The sequence below is a fragment of the Eurypyga helias genome, unplaced genomic scaffold (genome assembly GCF_000690775.1).
Source record: "Eurypyga helias isolate BGI_N326 unplaced genomic scaffold, ASM69077v1 scaffold19795, whole genome shotgun sequence".
Taxonomy (NCBI): Eukaryota; Metazoa; Chordata; class Aves; order Eurypygiformes; family Eurypygidae; genus Eurypyga; species Eurypyga helias.
In genome coordinates, this window is record NW_010249711.1 from 15,704 (window position 1) to 17,893 (window position 2,190).

The 2,190-nt window shown below is 58.7% G+C and overlaps 1 protein-coding gene across 1 annotated transcript in view; it reads left to right on the forward strand.

The window, feature by feature from the left end:
* LOC104509507 (syntaxin-binding protein 1) overlaps positions 1–2,117 on the forward strand; it is a 9,177-nt gene extending 7,060 nt beyond the window's left edge. Inside the window, exons 16-18 of the mRNA XM_010151474.1 lie at positions 460–545; positions 844–998; positions 1,927–2,117. Of these exons, the coding sequence (XP_010149776.1) occupies positions 460–545; positions 844–998; positions 1,927–2,036 (351 nt within the window). The 3' untranslated portion in view covers positions 2,037–2,117. The remainder of the gene's footprint in view (positions 1–459; positions 546–843; positions 999–1,926) is intronic.
* Positions 2,118–2,190: the final 73 nt, after the last annotated feature.

The following is a 2,190-nucleotide window of genomic DNA, read 5'->3' on the forward strand; positions in this document are numbered from 1 at the left end:
GATGCACAGGGCAACATACCTCACAGGTGGCATCAGCCCTCCACGGCTCTTGAAAGCAAGAGCAGGTCCCTTGTCCTGGGGGGAGGATCACAGATGGGAAGCCGCCAGCTCAGCTCATGCCACTGCAATTCCCAGGACAGGACCCCTCCTTGGCCCCCGCTTACCCTACAGACACCCCAAGCTCAGGGCAAGCCTCACCCTGTCCTGCAGCCCCCCTGTGCTGCCCCTGCCCAGGCAAGCACCACCCTCCTCCCCCCCCGAGTGCACTCTACTACAGGAACGCTGCCAAATTATGCCAAAAAAAAAGACTATGCAAATATATGCATATGAATCCTGACCAGTTGGGTCAGTCCCCATGGGCACAGCCCTGCAGAGGGGCTCTGGGGCTGGGGGCTGTGCCCAGCTCCTGGCTGACCCCAGCTCTTGGCTGACCCCTGCCCCGGGGCTCTCTGCCCGCAGGACGCCATCGATGACAAGCTGGACACCAAGCACTACCCGTACATCTCCACGCGCTCCTCCGCCTCCTTCAGCACCACTGCCGTCAGGTGGGTCCCCCCCACTCTCCCCCCATACGTGGGCAGCTGTATCCCCATTAGCATCCATCCCTCTCCTGCCCCGAGGGGCCGTATCCATCAGCTTGTGTGGGAGCTGCCCTACCATCATTCAAGCATTCCGTGCCTCAGTTTCCCTACCTCTAACATTGATTAGCTGGACTTTACCTGCTCTAGCAGCAATTTGGGAGCTAATTAATGTGTGATTTTTTGTTAAGATGTGAACTCAACGCACAGTTTATTGCCGAGCATCCTCCTGCCTGTCCCATCATCATCCTCTTCTTCTCTCTAGTGCCCGCTACGGCCACTGGCACAAGAACAAGGCCCCCGGTGAGTATCGAAGCGGCCCCCGCCTCATCATCTTCATCCTGGGCGGCGTCAGCATGAACGAGATGCGCTGCGCCTACGAGGTGACGCAAGCCAGCGGCAAGTGGGAAGTGCTAATAGGTGAGTGGGAGCCGGGGCCGGACCCTGCGCCCCGTCGCGCTGGCTGCTCATCCCACGCTCCCTCCACCACCCCGCAAATTCCCAGCTCCAGACGACCGCGGGAGCTGGAACTCTGTGGAAAGGTCTTCTGCTGCCCGCTGTCACCCCTCCCCAGGGACAGGGTATGTCCCTCCAGTCATCCCTGGTTTTGGTCCCGTTTTTCTTCTCCCTGGCTGGTTTTGTTCAAGCAGAGCTGGGGGAAGGGGGTTTGGCAGCTTGACTTGCTCCGTGTTGCACGCTCGTCCTCGTTGCGCGCTCGCCCTGGGGGGGGGGTGTCCAGGGAGAAAAAAATCAAATAGAGGCGTACAGCGCGGCAGGCCAGCCGTGGCGTGCGCTCTGCATGCAACGGGAGATTCATTTTCCTGTTGCACACGCACATTGCATGTGCAACAGGCCGTGAGGCGCGTGTGCAACAGGTCATGCATGGCATGCTCCGTCTCGGCACGTGGGTTGCACTCCTGAAGGAGTGCAGAGAATGTGGTGGAAGCCCTGCCAGATGTTAGCAAGGAGCTTTTAGGTCCCCTAAAATTCCCTCTGGGGAAGCACAGCTGGATACACACTGTGTAGGGCAGGGGCTGGAGCCCCTCACCGTCTCATCTGGTCCCTGGATTCTCGTCTAGGGCGCCTGGTAGAGCCTCTTGCCGGCGTCTCATTTGCTCCTTGGGAGCAGCAGCCCCCTCTCCATCAGCCCCCGGCCGTGCCCCCCCTCACCAGACCGCCCAGCTCCATCCCGCCTCTCGCCCATCTCATCCCGTGTCTCTCCGGGGATCATCCCCTGCATGCGCCTACCATGCTCCGGGTGGCAACCGCGTCCTTCCTCACCCCGAAAAATGGTGGGTGATGGGGGGGGTCTTGGCGCAGCCGTCAGCCCCGCTCTGTTCTCCCGCAGGTTCTACTCACATTCTCACTCCCACCAAATTTCTCATGGACCTGAGGCACCCCGACTTCAGGGACTCTACTAGGGTATCATTTGAGGATCAGGCTCCAGCAATGGAGTGAGCCAAAGAAACCAAGTAAAGGCAGCTTACTAATGAAAAAGAAACTCTTCCTCCCCGAAGGGTTTTCTTTGATTCTTCCGTTCCTCCTTTCTTTACTTATTATTTTGGGTTTCATTTCCGTTTGGTTCTCCAATAAGAAAATGCTTGCAGTTCCT